We start from the raw sequence: 15,180 nt of genomic DNA on the forward strand, positions 1-15,180 counted from the left end.
ATAGTCACAGTGAGATAAAAAAAAATCATGTATCGAAACATTTTGATGCATCAAGAAGAATTGATAATAGTTTTATAATCGCATCGTAGGAATCGGAATCGAATCGTGAAGTGCCTAAAGATTCACATTTTACACTGTGATCTGTAAGGATTTGCTTTTATCCGTTTGTTATCAGTTTGACATCCTGGATATATCCTTCAAGCGCATATTGTAAACCCTTCCTTCTGCTTCTCTCTGAAATTGCTTTTTCCAAAACATTTGATAATATTTCTTCAGGGAGTGCAGTTAGTGACAGTGTGGACTCCGCGGTAGCTCTGACAGCTTGACAGAGTAGCAGCAGGGGGGCAGGGCTTAGCAAAGGGTCATTTAGTTCAGCTTTAGTAATTTTAAGTGTGAACTTTGCAGCCGTATATTGGTGAAAAACATTTAAAGTCAAACTAGAAGAAACACACAAACCAAAAAGCCCATACCGACAGTCCAAGACACTGTACTGAAGGCCTCTAATAAGCACTCTGAGATGAAAGAAGAAGCTTGTGCGGGAAGACAAGTACCTCTGTTGTCCTCTATGTCTTCATCACGAGAGTGCTCTGAGAGGGGGTCTACAGGAGCCTGAAGAACTGCCACACTGTTCTGGTTAATGATCTTCAGCTTCAGCTTCGGCTTGGGTTTCCTGCGTCGCGACGCCGTAGCCGACAAACTCTGGAGCTGGCAAAGCCCCGACTCTGTCAAACAAACCCCGTCCTGGGTGTAGGTCCTCGACAGATCTGAAAAGACCAAAGAAAACCAATCATGGTTAGAACGGGCATATACTGTACAAACCAAATCACCATTTTGTAGAGAGAGACATTTTCTTTTATGCTATTTACAATGCACCAATTTAGAAACTCTGAACTCACCCATTTCTTTAGCCTTTGTGACGATCTGCGTCATAACTACAGGCTCAATGACGTCTCTGGCCTTGGTCACAACTGCAGCAGCACAGGACACACAAAAGACGTTAAAAACAAACTATTCTCTGTACAGCGCACAGGCACGCACGCACACGCACACACACACGCACACGCGCACACGCACACACGCACACACACACACACACACACACACACACACACACACACACACACACACACCCGCCCCACCTTTAGTGGTCTTAAAAGCTCGACACATTGTGCAGTCAAAGTTATTGTCTGCAGCCTTTTCTACATCTTCGTCTGAATGGAGAGCCTGACAAGATGCGTGGAACCATCTGTAGATAGAAGAGACGGTTTGGATGAGAAGCAATTAGTAAAAGAAAGAGAGAGACCAGGTCCAGATCACAGAGACCAGTTATCTTGAGCCGACATTTTTTTTTTTGTAGGAACCCACCTGTCACATTGGCGACACTGCACAATCACGGTGCCTTCGCTGTAGTCCAGCAGGCAGATGGGGCATGTTGCAAGGCTGGCACAGGGGGCACATTGGGTGTAATTATTCTGCCACTCACACCTTAGGCCTGGGGTAGTGGCACCACACTGGGTACAGGACACACACCTGCAGGAGAGACGGAGGACAGAGGTCATTCTACCCATGTTACTTCCAAAAGGATAACGCAGGTCGACTGTGCAGCAAAAACCCCGCCTACTCACTGCTCTGTCCACATGATGCAAATGTGAGTTGTGAATATTTCTTGTTCATTTGGAATTCTTAAAAAGGGAATCTTGAATTCAGTCGATCCCCTCTGCATAAAAACATTTAAGATATTGACTTTACATGTCTTTGTATATGTTAAAAAAAAGCAGATTTTTTGGGATGATTTTCAAAGTGAGAGGGGTGAGAAGTTACAAAGAGAAATATTTATTGATCTGGAAGAGGTGGAATGTGGTAAATTGCCTGAACCGCGTACTGTAAAAAACAAACAGAATGATCAGAGCTCTTTTGGTAAACCGAACACACACATTCATTTCTAATTTGAATGATTGCCTGTTTCAAGCTAATTTGGCTGAGACGATCGTTCATCACTCACCATTTGCACTTCCAGCTGTCCTTGGGAACGTTTTGCAATGGAGGGTCCAGGCAGTAGGTGTGATAGCTGATGTCACAGTCATCACACAGTAGCAAGCGGCCAGGATCCGTGGCCTGGCCGCAGGCCTCGCACACTGTACACTCCAGACAACGCCAACCTTTACTCAGCACCACCTTGGTGATCTGTGAAAGCGCCAATGAGACATTTACATGTAGGCCTGCGCACCATCGGAGGGGGGGGGTTTCAAAGTATACCGTGCGTGTGCGATGTACAAGCTCAATAGTAAATGTACCTTTATGCCAACACAGAATGGATGGTAGCACTGCCCACATTGAGCGCAGGCCAAAAGACGGCCCTCTGCGCCAAGGCCAAAACTCCCACACACCACACACATGTCCTGAAAGGAAATTCAAGAGTTAACACATTTCACTAAGGCAGTTCAGTTGAAACACTGACATTCTAAAGCCCATTTTTACTATTCCTATTTTCCCATTTAATATAACCTTTTGTGTTAAAAAATACAAAACAAGAGAACCTAGTCAGCTGGAGTCAGTTTCAGTTTGTCATGTAGAAAAAAAAATCTGAAAACTTCTTTTAACTCAGTTTTCTTGTCACAAAGTATCAATCTGTTCTGCATATTCATTCAACATCACTAACGCTCATTATCTATCTATTTTGCTAAAAGCTGAAGGAAATAAAAGGCTTTCTGTACCCTAAGCCTACACGGTCAATGAGAACAGTGCACCTGTCCTCTAGCCTCAAGTCTAACTGTGCAAAAAAGCATATTGAAATGCAGCGCAAAAGGAATATGAGACGCTTCTGGAAACTGGCCGTTAACTGCATTTTTTATTTTTTAAAACCAGGAGGTTTGAGTTGGCCCTGTTTAGCCCGCAGTCATAGCCTGAGAGTCACAGCGAGAGTCTTTTAAGCACTGAACAGTCTGATGTGAGCCATTCTAGAGTTTGTGTCTTGATCAGCAGCTCCTCAGCTGTACTGTTCAATTTCTTAGTCACTTTATACGAGTAGTTATTCTCTAACAATACAGGATTCTAACCTCTGAATTACTACACTGCTATTTTCATATTCGCTGCTGTCTCTAAGACCTTGATGAGCGCTAGACAGTAGCTGTTACTGTTTACTGAATTAAATTCAGTACAGGAACTTTGAAGGCAGAGAGTAAGAAACAATACGATCCTGTGTTACATAATCGACTGCACATCCTGCAGGCATCTCACTACCTCCACAAGAATTAATGATCTCCAGTGGGAGAGGTCTTTAAGCACAGATCTAATTTCAGGCCATCTAAGTGAATGGAGAAATTCACAGACGGTGGCTCAAAATGAAATACATTAGGCAACACTCATAAGTATTAAACAAACAATAACCTGTTTCAGCGTGAAACTGTCGTTGCTGGAGAATATGACCACTGTGTTATGCATGGCGTTCTCCTCCTCGTCCTTGACTGGGTATGGTGCTTCTATCGTGAGGACCTACAGATCAGGGAGGGAAATACACAACATAAACAAACATAACTTTTCACTGTCAAGATCCACAGTCACAAGAGTTAATATGACTGATTTTAGGATACAAAAACTAAAGAAGAGTTGTTACTATCAGCTATTACCATCTATAATTCATAACTGTTTATTCATCATTTCTAGGTATTAAAGAAATGGCCCTCGGGTAATACGCAGCCGCTACCATAAAATAAAATAAGCAAACAGTTTATTAACATTAACGCTGCTTACAACACATCATCTATGTCTTCAGCTGGAGGGACACCAAACACTGCTTTTGCATATAGTGCAATATCTGCCAAAGATGTCAAGATGTCAACCAGCTGACAGCACATACCCCAGGGTTCATGCCGGGACTCACTCCATTCTTGCCTCTGGCCCTGCCCCGTCCAGCTCTACCCGACAGGCCGGCTCCTCTAGGCCTCCTCCTCCCAGGGAAGCCTGAGCCTCGACCCTGTGGAGGAAAGACGGAAAATCAGAAAATGCGCTGTACGGTGAGTGGACGTGGACAGCTTGTAGGGGAGCACGGGGAAGATGGTCGCTCCCCGACGTACGGTACATGCTGAGATGGGTCGACGCAAGCTCCACTTGTTTGCGTAAGTTTGGTTCTTGCTCGCACACGGCGCCGAATCGTCCAAGTCATGGTTTGCTCAGTGGACGGACACAGATTTCACCACTTTCAGCTTTTAGGTCTGTATATATTCTTGACTGTACGGACTGCACAACAGGAAGAGCATTGATCATCCAGTTCTAGCAAAGCAAGGTCATCTTGTGAGTTTCTTTTCTGTACGGCTGCATGATAAATGATTGACACTCAGGTATTTATTTTGGCACTGCTCTGTATATGAAAAAAAACAGATTTTTTAACTTTTTTTTTGACATTGTTTGAGAGACATTAAAATTTCAGACAGAGAGAGTTGAGAAAAGGCCTCTGGCACATTTCCGCCAGGAGGCCTCCGTGTACTCATGACCGTGAAACTTAAGTCGAACTAAATCTTCCAGCTCCTGCCACCAAAATCCCCTCTCAGTTACCCCTCATTTGACACCGATCCCAAGCCAAGGCCAGACCCATCAACTGCGCCTCCAGACAGACACACTGCTCAATGGTGTTTAACCTGGACCAGACCCCCTAAAACTGCACACAAATAAACCCTCACCCAGCCTTTGCCAAAAGTAAAAATAGATTAAGAAATACTTAAACAGGTCTGAATAAGACGGAGAAGAGAGCGCAGCAGAGAGGACACATTCATTCATTAGTAAAACTTATTTGCCAAATATTTAGACAGGAAGGTCTTATTATACAATACCCATGATCTCTAAATACAACAGCAAAGCCAGCCAAACCCGCTTTCAACACAGCCATATCTTTCAGTTCCACTTCATAACGTCATTAGTTTAGCCACTGGTCCTTGAATCTCCTCTTCTCACGGTAAGGTGGTGGTAATTGTTAGCAGGCTACGGTATACATCGCTCAGGGAGTGTGTCACTCGAGTAAACAGAGGGCTAACAGGGGGTCGTCTCTGGTGAGCCACAGTATTTACCACTCTGATGCTCCAGCCGGGGCTGCCAGAGGACTGCCTGGTCTTTGAGACGTCCCACCCCTCTGACTGGTCTGGCGACCAGGACAAGGGGGAGCTGACACTGCTATGGGGGCTCCATGCACCCTAAGGTAAGGGGGGGGGGGGGGGGGGGGGGGGGAGGCGGGTGAGAGAGAGTGAGAGAAAGGGAGGGAGGGCGACAAAATGCAGCAACTTAAAACCAAAGCCAGCGAAGAAACAAAACATACAAAGAAAGATGTTAGAGAGATGTAGTGAGCTTCTAATGGAGCCAATTGGGAAACTCCTCAATGTACATCCGTCTATGCAGCGCTACGGTATTAGGAAGCATCTGCCGTGCCAAATATGAACAGAATAAGTTATTATTAGGGTGTTAAAGCCAATCCTTAAGAGTTTTCATGCAGGTGTGTTTAAAGGGGCAACGTTTCTACTAGACTCTTTTTAAAAGGCAAAACTGAAGAGCACAATTGTGTTAGTTGCATTTCACACAGGATCATTTTGCCGGGGCACCACGGCACCACACAGCAAGAAAGAGGCCCTGCAACCTCTCGTCATGACAACCATGTATGTTTGGCATGTTGACAAAACAATTGTGTCCGTACGGCAGCAGACAAAAGCACTCTGGACTAAAGGAGGAGGAAAATGTCGGATCGAAGCATTGCTAATAGATTTCCCCAGGCCTTGTGTAATAAATTAGTTTGAGCCATATACTGTTTATTTAAGAGAGGAGAAATTTCCGGGGGAAAACGCATTTTGCAAACTAAAGTAATCTACCCACACCAGCATCATTCATAATATATCATAGCCATGGGTGTGATTTTACTCCGATAATTATTTGTCTGAGAGAGTCCACGTTCAGTGTCTCTATTATAACCCATTTGTTTTAACGACACTGGGACACTTAAATTAGGCGATTCAAAGTTGTTGTTTTTTTTCCCCCAAAGTCACTAGTGACCCACTGCAATTGCTGGTATAATAGGATATAACTTGGACATGGTAATGATAATGATCTCTGAGATGTGTGACTTGATGAATCCTCATCCTCAGTGGGACAATAAGGCAACGCATGTTTGTAATGTGGACACAAGATGAACAGAGTGGCTGATGAAAATGCCGCTGAAGTGGAAAATGGTGAGGACTCTGAGGAAAAGGTGTTTTAGCCATTAAAAAAACAACATAATTCCTAACAGAAATAATGGGAACGGCATGAACATTGAGACTGACTAGTTGTGTGGTGCATGAACATGCAAAGAGAGGCATCGGGAGTTGAGAGAAAAGCATCGTTCGCCACCCTGTCCTCCTGCTATGCTTCAATAGTTTAACTTGACTGAGAAAAAGCATTAAAAACATAAACCGTACAAGCTGCTTCAACCAACCCAGTGCCACCAAAAAATAACCTGAATCCACCTTCATGGAGCAGAGCACTAAGGACACTTACACACAGATCATTCAGGAGGACACAGGGCATGCACACCAATTATCAGCCTACACTCTGGGGAGTAGTTACTTAGGCTCGCTCTGCCTTATTGGCTGTCCCAGCCCGAGAGCGACGCACAACCAATCAGTGGTCCTCTGTGACATGACGTCCAGGTTCCTACCTGTTTCACTCGTGGCCTCCCAGGAGAAAACTTCCTCTTGGTGATGGCTGGCTTTCCCATTCCAATCTTCGGGGTGAGTGGTATAAGGGTGGTGGTGGTGGTGGTGGGCATTACACTGCTGTGGTCACCCAGTGACGGTAGGATCTGGGTCAGCTCCCTGGGAGATGTCCCTCGGCCCAGAGGGGAGGAGGAGTGGCACGGAGAGGAAACCATTTCCGCCAACCTTTCCACGGACGTCTTGAGTGGTTTCTCCTCCGAAGGCAAGCAGGGAAATGACAGGTTGGGCTTGCTCTCCGTTGTAATGTACATCTCCACCGACGCGCTGGAGGCTGAGGGCTTAACAGTCTCTGCCAGATTCCTGTGAAAAACACCCTCCATCATCTTCTCGTTGAGTTCTTCTGGAGCGGGTTCCAGGAACGAAGCCCTGGCCACGTCCATACTCGAAGGCTGGGGTAGCGAGACTTCCATTGGTTGGTCCGTGACAGGTACTGATGCAGTACTTGGTTCTTTGGTGGTTGAGATGATGGCCTTAAAATCCTTTGTGCTGGGGTTGGCCATGCCCTGCTCAGGGCAGGCCTCTGTCTTTGCTGGTTTGATTTGTAACGTGGTATCCTGGGACTGTAGTGCCTCCACAGAGAGCTGGGCTGGAAAAGACTCAGACTCCTGGCTGGGAGCCGCTGGAGAGGCAGGACTCTCGGTAGTTGTAAGCTGGGCTCTTGCTGCTGGTTTTGTTTCTGCAGGAGGAAACGCACAGCGGTCAGAAGAACACATTTTTGATAGACATCATGCACATTAACAGACGAAGAAAGATACAAGTGTAAACCCAATATTAACTTTACAACAACATACATTGACACAGATCAATACGAGGTTCCACAATGCAGACCGGATCGTGTTCACAAACCTGGTTTGATTTTGTTGACAGAAGGTTCAGTAACCTGCTTCTCAACGTCTGCTCCCACTGAGACTTCTAAAAGAGACAAGATTCATAATCAAAAAGGATTATATTCAAAGAATTGGATATTTGATCACCAATAGAGAGAACTAAGAGTCTGGAGAGACTGTGAACACACGCAAAGAAAGTGGACCGTAGGGAGATGTTGAGTTTGGATTCTCGCCAAAATCAAACGAAAAGAGAAAAGAGATATTTCTTCTTGCATCAATTCTATCCACTTATCAAATATAAACCAACAAGACTATACAAGGATGAAGATCCGTAAGTCGTGTAAACTCTTCTCGTCTTTAGTGAAACCACTGAAACACTAAAAGCTTGTGTTGCAGATCATCGATTACTTTTAGAGCCAATACATGTCAAAGAGAATTCTATATGGGTTGAGAAAACAAACATGGTTTTCACTGCTTATATTTAGTGTTGCATCTGCCTTAAAAAGGATGCATCATAAGTGATTATGATAAGGAGTGTCTTTCCAGTAACAAACAGCCACAATGCATAAAAAAGACAATGACGCAAAGCCTTTATACGCTATTTTATATTAGTCTAGTGTCTCCTACTCTCTCTCTCTATTTGCTTTTATAGCGTCTCCCATCCTCTCCCTCCATTTGGTTTTTGTTAAAGACATCAATACATTTGACTGGTCCTGGTATGAATAGAACTAGTCATTCCTGGCTATCAGGCGTCCACACATCGAGCCAATATACTGCCAGACAGCCTCTGACCGTACAGATAGCCCAGTCTTAACAAGGCGCCCACCGTTTCCATCCACAAGTTCCCGTGTCACACTGATCCCGACACACGCGTGCACCTGCTAGGCATCTCTGCCAGGGAAGGGGAGTAACCATGACAACCAACATCCCAGCGCCTGTGTGCTCTGGGCTCATGACTGTGCAGCTTGCAGGTGCTCATCCGGTGCCGATGCCAGAAAGTCAATTAGGAGATGGGGCCTCCAACCATCTTCCTAGCCTTCGACTATTGACCAAGCTAAACACACATTCTCATTCATGTCACCGCCCTGCTTCCTACATCTTCTACAGGGAACGAGGTGACGCTTCAGATAAATACACGGCTCAGATTAACGAAGCAGAGGCCTTGAGTGGGCTCTCGTTTGCAGTCACAGAATGGATCTAATGGCATCTGTCGGTTGAGTCACGGTAAGCCGGCCCGTTAAACACTGAGTAGTGGAGAATCCTAGCAGGTGATAAACAGCTCTGGTTAATGACTTTAATTACATTACATGGGCCCGCTTTGTCGGCGGCATCGTCATGATCTTGCGTAACAAAGCTAAAAACTACGTGAAACAAATCCGCTAAGATCCAAGTACATTTCAGCACATTATTGAAATGGAATTCCTCCTCTTATTCGTAGCAGGACTATCAAATACACTGCAAAAAATAAAACCAATTTTCAACCGTTTGAGTGATAGGCTTCAACCTAAAAATCCCAAACGATATGTCCCACGTGCATTGAAAAAAACAGATAAAACATGACTCTTATGTTGTCTTATTTTGAGGCGCCTAACATAAACCGTCTAAAGCTTCTCTTGAATCAATACAGAGATCACCCGACGTGTCTTTAAAACCACACAGGGGGAAGCATCTCCTTGCCAGCTAAAATCCAGTGATGAAGCAGTTCATGACCAACGGAAAAAGATAGTAAAAACAAAAAAACAAAACAAAACAGGAGAGCACATGTGTATGCAGAGCACAGAAAGCTGTGAGAACCATGAACGAGCCAGCATAGCTCCGAGGCAGGTTTGCAGACAGGGGATCTAATAACATCACCATCGTGCTACTCCTATCCCTTCTCTCCTGCCAGCGGAGTCTGCCGTCTAGACGGAGTGGGCAGCGCAGCTACTACTGGCATCCCCTGCTCACCGTTAATTTGCCTGATACTCCGCTCCGCTGCTGGCAGACCTCACGTGGAGCGAGAGATGCAGCCCTAAGCGTTCACGCGGGCAGCTACCAGCATCACGTAACTCAAAGTGTTGGCACGGTTTGCACCGCAACGAATCAGAGCTGTTGCACAGGTAAGGTTGTTTTTAAACGGTGCTTCTTTTACTAATTGGCATCTAGCTGATGCTAGATATAAGCTTATATAAAAACATTCCAACAAACAAAGTCTCCACGTTTGTTCTTGAAAACAATTATTTTAAGATATTTCACTGTAGGTTATATTCAAGCCCCCGCGGAGAGAACAAGGCTTTGAGAAAATTTGACATGGTGGGCAAACCGTGGGATTATAATTTTCGGGTCTGTCACGTGAAGCTATGGGGCCCAGAAAGACTGTTTCCCATAGACTCACATTGGGAAAGGGACGTATGTAAATCAGCAGATACATTCATTTTTTTTTAGGTGAACCAACTCCCAGTATAAACACTTGACTAGACCCTATTTAAAACATTAGGTCCTAAAAGTTGTAAGATGTATTTCTAGCCGAATCAGGATTTCCTCCTCCGTTCACATGAATGAGCCCAAGAATGAGGCTCGACCGGGAAGATCGCTGGATGATCCGGGTTATTTCATACCAGGAAGTCAAACTGTTTTTGCCTCATGTGCCAATGAGCAACTTTCATAGGAATGAAGGAGAGCTGCCTCCAACACCATAGCCAGTTCTCTTTATATATCCATGGTTATATCCCATTTATTTACCATCTATGGCTATGAAAGTAAATAACACAGTTCCTCTGTTCTGCCCAAGGTTTTTATAAAAAAAACCTAAATTCAATGGCCATAACTTACAGTCTGAATCCCATTGAAGCCTCTAGATGGCTGACACAGCTTGTTGTGCTTTGATTTTGTGTCTCACACACACACACACACACACACACACACACACACACACACACACACACACACACACACACACACACACACACACACACACACACACACACACACACACACACACACCAGACCCGGTCACAGTGCCTTCACAATCTCTCCCTCTGCTAAGTGGTGTTATTAACAAGTCTCTCTAGTCTGAAGGTAATAAAGACAGACTGCAAGTCAAACGTAAAGCTGATTTGTGGCAGCGTGAGCAGCAACTCAAGTATCCACCTCTGCTTCAAGTTGCACTGTGCAGTTTCATTTAGCCATGCATTAAATTGAAGTAAAAGAAAAAGTACTTTCAAGTATCAATTTCTCATTTGCAAAGACTGGCAGCACAAGTTACAGCCCCAGGAGACAGGAGGGAGAAACAAAGTACTTCTAATTTTCAAAACACAGAGTTACAAAGACAAAGGAGTCGCTTTAATCTGCTGCTAGTAGGACACCATCTGGTTATTGGGGAGGCCTCAGAAAAATCCTGCACATAAAGAGAGGGAGCGCTTCTCTCTGGTCTTAGTCCAAACAACTCCTAATCCTTTCATCTGCAACAACGGCGGCGATCAGAACTTCATCGGCGCCGGCACTACAGCCCGCTTTCGTGTTGCATGGCCAAAAACTTTCAACTGCCTCTGCATGGTTAGAGGCTGAGCGAATGAACCCTCCACTACAAAGATCGTCTTTCATTTTCACTCGTATAACCTGGTGCTCGTGTGTGCGATTTTGTATTATCAAAAGAGTTACATTCCTTGGCTTGTCCTCGCAATAACAACACTTGATTAATATGCTGATTAGATTCTCTGGAAGGGGGCATAGAGGAAAATAAAGACTTTAAGATGTAAAGACAACACAAGGAAAGAGATCAGAGGAGTTATCTTCCTGTGTCTAATCTAACCTTTTTGGAACAAAGACCCACCAGGCTTCTGGGCTGACGTGGCCAGATTCTCCTCCTGGATGGTAGCCTGAGCGGGCTCTGGATCCGAGTGCAATGGAAGAGCAAGTAATTCCGGTTTGGGGTCATTGTGCATTTCAGGAGGCCCCTGGGTGCCAGGTTCTAGGTCCGTGTGCTTTTGAGCCAGCTGTAGACCAGTCTCAGAGTCTATGTGCATGGAGGCTGGCTGAGGGCTGAGCTCTGGGCCGGTGTCCATATCCTCTGCCTGTAGCGCCTGCTCTGCAGCAGGAGACTTGCAGTTGGAACAAACATAGTCCTCTCCGGGGTGGATTTCTGCTTGGCCTGAGTTCTGACGCTCGCACTCCAGGTGTAGCCATCTGAAAGGAGTGCGAAGGAATTTTAAGGGATTGTTCTGTGGGGGATCTCTGCGCAAAAAACTAAAATGTGACATATTTATTGCTGAGGTTTCCCCCAGTGTTTCCTTAATGTTACCAGGGAACGTAAAATTGCCACAGGAATGAAAAACAAAACAAGAGTGTTGCATTTGAACTAGTTATGAAGACGTGTTCCTTACCTCTTACAAGTCTGGCAGAAGAGTAAGTCTTTATGATGCTCAGGGTCCAGGATGCAGGCACACATAGAACAGCACAGAGCGGGGTCCTGGTTTTGGACGCAGTTCTCACACAGCAGGCTGGTGTGGTGCCATTGCCCGCTGGTCCGTGTCCCACATTGGATGCACACTCTGCAGCTCTGAGGAGCAAAAGGAGGCCCTCTTAGTAACATGACATTGACAGCCGTTCGCACTCAATACGGTAAAAGAATATAGTGTTTCTGGTCTATAGATTTGGCACTTAAGTCACAGGATGGTGAACAAGCATGGAACCTGTCCAGACCCACAGTAAATGTGGGTATATTTAAGACCACGACTCTTTTCCAGCTAAATCTATGAGGTAGAGCTGGGGAATTACGACAAAATTTGTATTTTTAGACCCTGATGAAATGGGTTTATAAGGCAATTTTCTAATCAGACAGATCATTTAGACTAACCATTTTCCAATAAATGGCAAAAGGAAAGAAACTTTTAAAAACATTGGCATTGAGTGCGGTTCTGGCTACATGGCTGCAACATGCTGCCAAGTTGTGTTACAAATGGCAGACACTTCAATTCAAAGCAGGTTGCTAATAACCAAAACATGAACCTGTACTTCCTGCTTTGTCTTTAATATTTTTGGGATTATTTTTTTTAAATAGATCAGTATCACCCACATAAAGTCCATTCCATTTTTTTTCTATCTTTTATTTTCTGGGCATGCAAGTGGACAAGAGTGAGCACAGCATTATGAGCGACAGAACCAAGCAGAGCTGCTTACCGGTACAAAACACAACACAAAAAAAGTGGTCATTTGGCTTCCATTTCAGCATTAAGTGCTGCTGTTCATTAAACAAAAATGTGTTTGTACTCCAGTACTTTGCTCATGCTGGGAATGGAGAGGCTGCTAAATTTTGCCATAGTGGCGCTCATACATGGCGGAGGAGAGAGCACTGAAACCGGAACAATGAGTAATTCTTCAATGATTTCTATTTCAGTCAGAAGACTGCAAAACTACCGAGCGAGTGGGGACAGGAGTCGGTTAGTGGATGCCGAGGATGTGTGTGGGTTTTGGTCCTCTTGTGCTGAGTCAGACGGAGAAGCCGAGTGTAAAGACCTTTCGGCTGCTGGCTCTATCGCCGCAGCCTCCTCCGACCACCGCGGGAAACTGGTTGTTGTGTTTACCGGCCGTCTGAGTGACAGGCGCATTCACGCTGCTAGAGGATGACGGTCGGGGCTGCACTGAGGGATACGCGTCATCAGCATGCAAAGCCACGTACGTACGTGCACACTCGCACACACGTAGGTATGTACGCACACGCGCACACGCGCACGCACACACACACACACACACACACACACACACACACACACACACACACACACACCTAAGCTGAGGCTGAACTGAAGCCTTTAAAAGAGCAGCCGGAGTGAGTCATTTCTTAACTGCAGGAAGCGCAAATACAAACCACCAAAAAGTCATATTCTCATGGGTGGTCGACATTTTACTCTATGCCAGAGCAAAAAATTCATATCTTGAATATTTTTCCATTGAATATTGATGCCCACACACAGTGGGAATTTTGTGTTGCAGCTGCCAAAATAATACCTGCTGAAAACAATAGGTTGGTACTTCAAAAGTAAAATGACTTCTTATTTTTACATAGCAGCCGGATGAAACATTATTTCTTAAAAAAAGCCGTCCAGCCTCATATGAGGTTCTTCCTACCTTACATCTCCATCCGTTGGTGGGAAGAGAGTCTATAGCAGGTTGCAGACAGAAGGTATGGTAGCCTTTGTCACACATGTCACACACCAGCATTTTTGTGTCCTCTCCTGGGTTCCTACAAAGCGAGAGAGAAGAAGGTTTTATGAAATAGGACAATAACACTGGGGCTGGGCGAGAGAGAAAATCAAACATCTCGATATTTTTGACCAAATGCCTCGATATCAATAATTAGACAATCTTGTAGGGTTGACAACTGGTGCTTTCACAAAACATTTACACAATGAGATTTTTGATAAATAAATCATCAGTAGTGTGGATATATTGACTAAGTGGGTTAAGGCAAATAACAGAACAGCTAAAAAAAGTTTGTGAAGTTCAGAAAATTATATCACAGAGTTTAAAACCAGGAAAAGACAACACTTATGCCATATTGCGACATCCCAAATATAAGAAGTTGTACAGTCCAATTACGACATCTATATAATATTGATATATTTCCCAGCCCTACATTGGACTTTGATATACTGCACATAGACTTAAAATATCTACGCAGGATCATATTTACCTCGATTCTCTTTTTATTATTTCCACAAGGGAGATAATGAGATCGGTCATCTGTGTGTGAGTGAGTGATTGAGTGAATTAATCCATCTCTGTGTCTGTCCACTGCTAATCTCACATACTGCTGAACCAAACTGCATATTTGGGGTGCTCATGTATGGCTGCATGCTCAAGGATGCATGACTCCTTAAAGCTAAAGAATAGTTAAAAAAAAGAAAATTGTAAACACACAAATTGCTTTTTCCAGGCCAACACTGGTTGTTTAACAATATGTTTTACTTCTACAAATACATGTATGATTTAGGATTGGTATAACATCCTCAATAAAAGCTTTAGGCAATGATAAAAGGATTCAAAATTCAAAGAAATAAAGAAATTGGAGGCATCCAATCTATTAGTATATGACAATAAACTTCTCTTGAAAAACACCATGCTGTGCTATGATAACTTGGTACTAGGGTTTCTATATAAATACGGAACAGAAAGCTCAATGAACAGTGTTCACCTAAGGCAAACAGGACTGCTTGCTAGCAGAGCCCCTGTGCTGTGTAAATAGGGTCAGAAGTTACAAGACTGTGCTTCAGGGTACAACATCCAGTTATCTCCTCACAAACCACAGAAGTAAACAAACCGGCAGTAAGCAGCATGCCCAGTAGCTACAGAGAAAATTAGTAAAAAGGAAAAAGAAAAGATAGGACAAAAACATTCAGTGTTAGATACTTCATTTAAGGTGACTCACTTGCACGTCTGGCAGATTTTGCAGTCCGGGCACTGCCAACCTGTCCTCCTTAGAGGGGTCACGGCCATGTCCAGGCACATCCCATGGTAATGCTGACCACAACTGGTGCAGAAGAGCTGGTCCAGTAGGTCCCCTGGGCTATCACATAGCGCACAATTTACATCATCTACAACTATGGGCAAGAAAAGGAAAGAAACAGGATTTAAGTCAGGAAAAT

At 44.4% G+C, this 15,180-nt stretch overlaps 1 protein-coding gene across 11 annotated transcripts in view; it reads right to left on the reverse strand.

The window, feature by feature from the left end:
• kmt2cb (lysine (K)-specific methyltransferase 2Cb) overlaps window positions 1-15,180 on the reverse strand; it is a 63,970-nt gene that overhangs the window by 28,638 nt on the left and 20,152 nt on the right. For 8 of the 11 annotated variants that reach the window (XM_068701452.1, XM_068701458.1, XM_068701457.1 and 5 more), the window contains 15 exons: window positions 14,964-15,135; window positions 13,664-13,778; window positions 11,920-12,095; window positions 11,349-11,722; window positions 7,578-7,643; window positions 6,674-7,407; window positions 5,061-5,183; window positions 3,857-3,973; window positions 3,388-3,492; window positions 2,295-2,399; window positions 2,003-2,184; window positions 1,366-1,530; window positions 1,140-1,246; window positions 897-968; window positions 552-764 (listed from right to left, as the gene is read on the reverse strand). In XM_068701452.1, coding sequence (XP_068557553.1) covers window positions 552-764; window positions 897-968; window positions 1,140-1,246; window positions 1,366-1,530; window positions 2,003-2,184; window positions 2,295-2,399; window positions 3,388-3,492; window positions 3,857-3,973; window positions 5,061-5,183; window positions 6,674-7,407; window positions 7,578-7,643; window positions 11,349-11,722; window positions 11,920-12,095; window positions 13,664-13,778; window positions 14,964-15,135 — 2,826 coding nt within the window. The remainder of the gene's footprint in view (window positions 1-551; window positions 765-896; window positions 969-1,139; window positions 1,247-1,365; window positions 1,531-2,002; window positions 2,185-2,294; window positions 2,400-3,387; window positions 3,493-3,856; window positions 3,974-5,060; window positions 5,184-6,673; window positions 7,408-7,577; window positions 7,644-11,348; window positions 11,723-11,919; window positions 12,096-13,663; window positions 13,779-14,963; window positions 15,136-15,180) is intronic. The other 3 variants (XM_068701454.1, XM_068701449.1, XM_068701451.1) reach the window with 2 other exon arrangements.

Source organism: Cebidichthys violaceus, unplaced genomic scaffold (genome assembly GCF_023349555.1).
Source record: "Cebidichthys violaceus isolate CVI_PGR_0920_01 unplaced genomic scaffold, fCebVio1.0.p SCAF_8, whole genome shotgun sequence".
Classification (NCBI taxonomy): Eukaryota; Metazoa; Chordata; class Actinopteri; order Perciformes; family Stichaeidae; genus Cebidichthys; species Cebidichthys violaceus.